Below are 2,683 nucleotides of genomic sequence, written 5' to 3'. Positions count from 1 at the left end.
GCCAGGTGCTGTGGCAGGCGCCTGTGGTCCCAGGTACTTGGGAGGCAGAGGCAGGAGACTCGCTTAAGCCCAGGAGTTGGAGGTTGCTGTGAGCTATGATGCCACAGCACTCTAACCAGGGGACAGCTTGAGGCTGTGTCTCAAAAAAAAAAAAAAGTCTCACTTTGTCGCCCTTTGTAGAGTGCTGTTGCATCACACCTCACAGCAACGTCAAACTCCTGGGCTCAAGTGATTCTCTTGCCTCAGCCTCCCAAGTAGCTGAGACCACAGGCACCTGCTACAACGCCCAGCTATTTTTGTTTGTAGTTGTCATTGTTGTTTGGCAGGTCTGGGCTGGATTGGAACCTGCCACTTCTGGTGTATGTGGCTGGCACCCTAGCTGCTGAGCTACAAGCACTGAGCCTATATCATGATTCTTCCCTATAAAGTGCTAAAAGGTTAAACCATTATTTTCTCTGAAATTCATTGCAACAAATAACTTTGAGTCACTGACTTTGTTTTATATTTTAAAATTTTATAAAATACCACTGTCACTATATTCTAATTAACATTTTTATACTAATGGGTACAATGAACACTATTTGTGTGATGGGTACACTTACACCTGTGACTTAAGCATTACAAAAGCAATACACGTAACCAAAACACTTTTGTACCCCCTAAATATTTTGAAATAAAAATAGTTTATAACACTTCAGAAAAATGAGTTTATAGAAAAACATTGAGATAACTGATTTCTATGACTTTCAAAGCTAAAATACATACTTAACCTACACTTAAAAAAAAAAAAACAGTAAGGTTACAAAAACAGAATAGCACAGCCATCACCACAGATAACTGGCATGCATACATGCTATCACCTAGGCATGCTCTAACTTCAGAAACCATGTGGCAACAGCTCTACATTTTACCCAATCTCATCAATGAAAGACACTGACTCTTCCATATTTCTTCCACATACATTCTTACGGCAGCCATGGCAAGAAGTCTCTGTGCTCTCGATCTGCCGCTCGAGCTCCACGGCTCGGACGCCAGGTGCCAGAGCGCTGCGACAGACCCCACAGACAGGTTTCTTCGGCTTCAGACATTCCTGCAGGCATGCAGAGCAAAAGCTAGAACAAGACATACAGAGAACCGCTGTCATGCATCATGGAGACACGACAATGAATATGGATCATCTTTTAAAAAGACATCAATGGATAATGGATCAAAAACAACTTGCTCCCTACTCCCAATTCAAATACTAAGTCATTCTGGACCAGAAAAATTAGGGGTGGAAGGAGACTTCAAAGAACACAAGGGTACAGAAACAAACACAAATTAGGATGATACATAGCACACGATGTTACGCTTGAGGCTTCAAACTTTAGGCCCTGCAACTGAGGAATCTTAGTGGAGTTTCCTGAGCCTCTGATTTCTTCTCTGTGAAGACAGAAGTATCTACCTGTAGGATTGTTGAGAAGATGAAAAGTGTACAGCAGACTCTCAGAGTGTCTAGCACACATGACATCCACAATAAATGGAAGCTGCTACCATTAGAGGTGAAGACAAAGTACTATGGGAACACAAAGGCAAATGACTTGAGAAGGACAGAGCTGTAAGACTTCAGAGGCAGCATTCATTATCTGCCTTAAAAGGGTTCAGCCAGCAGAGGAAGGAAAGAATATTCTAGATTCTTAGGCTTAAAATTCATGATGAATCAAAATCTAGCAGACTTTTCCTTATAAGGAGTAGAGAAGGGAGCCAGAGGTTTAAAGCAAGAGGTAATCAACAAGACCAAAGTTTCAGAAAAATAACTCTGGTGCTATCAAGGACATAGGTTTTTGTTTGCTTTCGTTTTAGGTGAGGGAAGATGAGGAGAGACAAAATAGAAACTAAAAGATGACTAAAGGCAAGGGATTATGAGGGCCTGACTGAGGAAACACAGAATGAATTCAGCAAATGAATCAGAAGGAGAATGTGTAGGACTTGGTAACTTAATTTGAAGAAGTCAAAGATGACCAAGTTTCTATCCTGAAGCTTTGGCAGGTGATGATACCAAGATAAGGTACACAAATAGAATGGACAATAAGGCACAAAAATACCCTGGACTACTTACCCAAACTGATTTCAGACAGGATAACAAAATCTGCCAGGAAGAACTCAGGATTTATAATCAAAGGCAATCTTTTGCACATTTGACAATTTTTTACCGTCTCTAAGAATCCCCTTCCTCTTTGTCATTAAGCTAGGTATTAATGCTGCTAGGCAAACTTCCAGACCAGGTTGGGAGAAGGTGATGGGGTCTATTCATTCACCCCGAGAGCAGAATAGAAACTAGACAGAGTCCCTGCCCTCGTGATGATAATATTCTAGAGTGGAAGAAAACAAAAACATTAATTTCAGACAGTAAGCATATAAAGGAAATAAAACACAGCAATGAGATCAGCTGAGGTATCAGAGAAAGCTTGTTTGAGATGAGGTTAAGACCTGACAAAGCTTGTTTGAGATGAGGTTAAGAGGACAGTCACACAGATGTAGATGCTGAGTTCCACACCAAAATGATATGCAAAGAAATGTCTGAAAGGGCTCGGTGCCTGAGGCTCAAGCGGCTAGGGCGCCAGCCACATACACCTAAGGTGGCGGGTTCGAATCCCCAGCCCGGGCCCGCCAAACAACAATGATGGCTGCAACCAAAAAATGG

General features: G+C 41.9%; 1 protein-coding gene across 1 annotated transcript in view; it reads right to left on the bottom strand.

Moving 5' to 3' along the window:
- RNF114 (ring finger protein 114) overlaps window positions 1-2,683 on the bottom strand; it is a 16,363-nt gene that overhangs the window by 9,397 nt on the left and 4,283 nt on the right. The window contains exon 2 of the mRNA XM_003787690.3: window positions 962-1,112. Within this exon, the coding sequence (XP_003787738.1) occupies window positions 962-1,112 (151 nt within the window). The remainder of the gene's footprint in view (window positions 1-961; window positions 1,113-2,683) is intronic.

This window comes from Otolemur garnettii, unplaced genomic scaffold (assembly GCF_000181295.1).
Source record: "Otolemur garnettii isolate 467f Iridium unplaced genomic scaffold, OtoGar3 scaffold00023, whole genome shotgun sequence".
Taxonomy (NCBI): Eukaryota; Metazoa; Chordata; class Mammalia; order Primates; family Galagidae; genus Otolemur; species Otolemur garnettii.
This window is presented reverse-complemented; position numbering and strand designations above follow the sequence as displayed.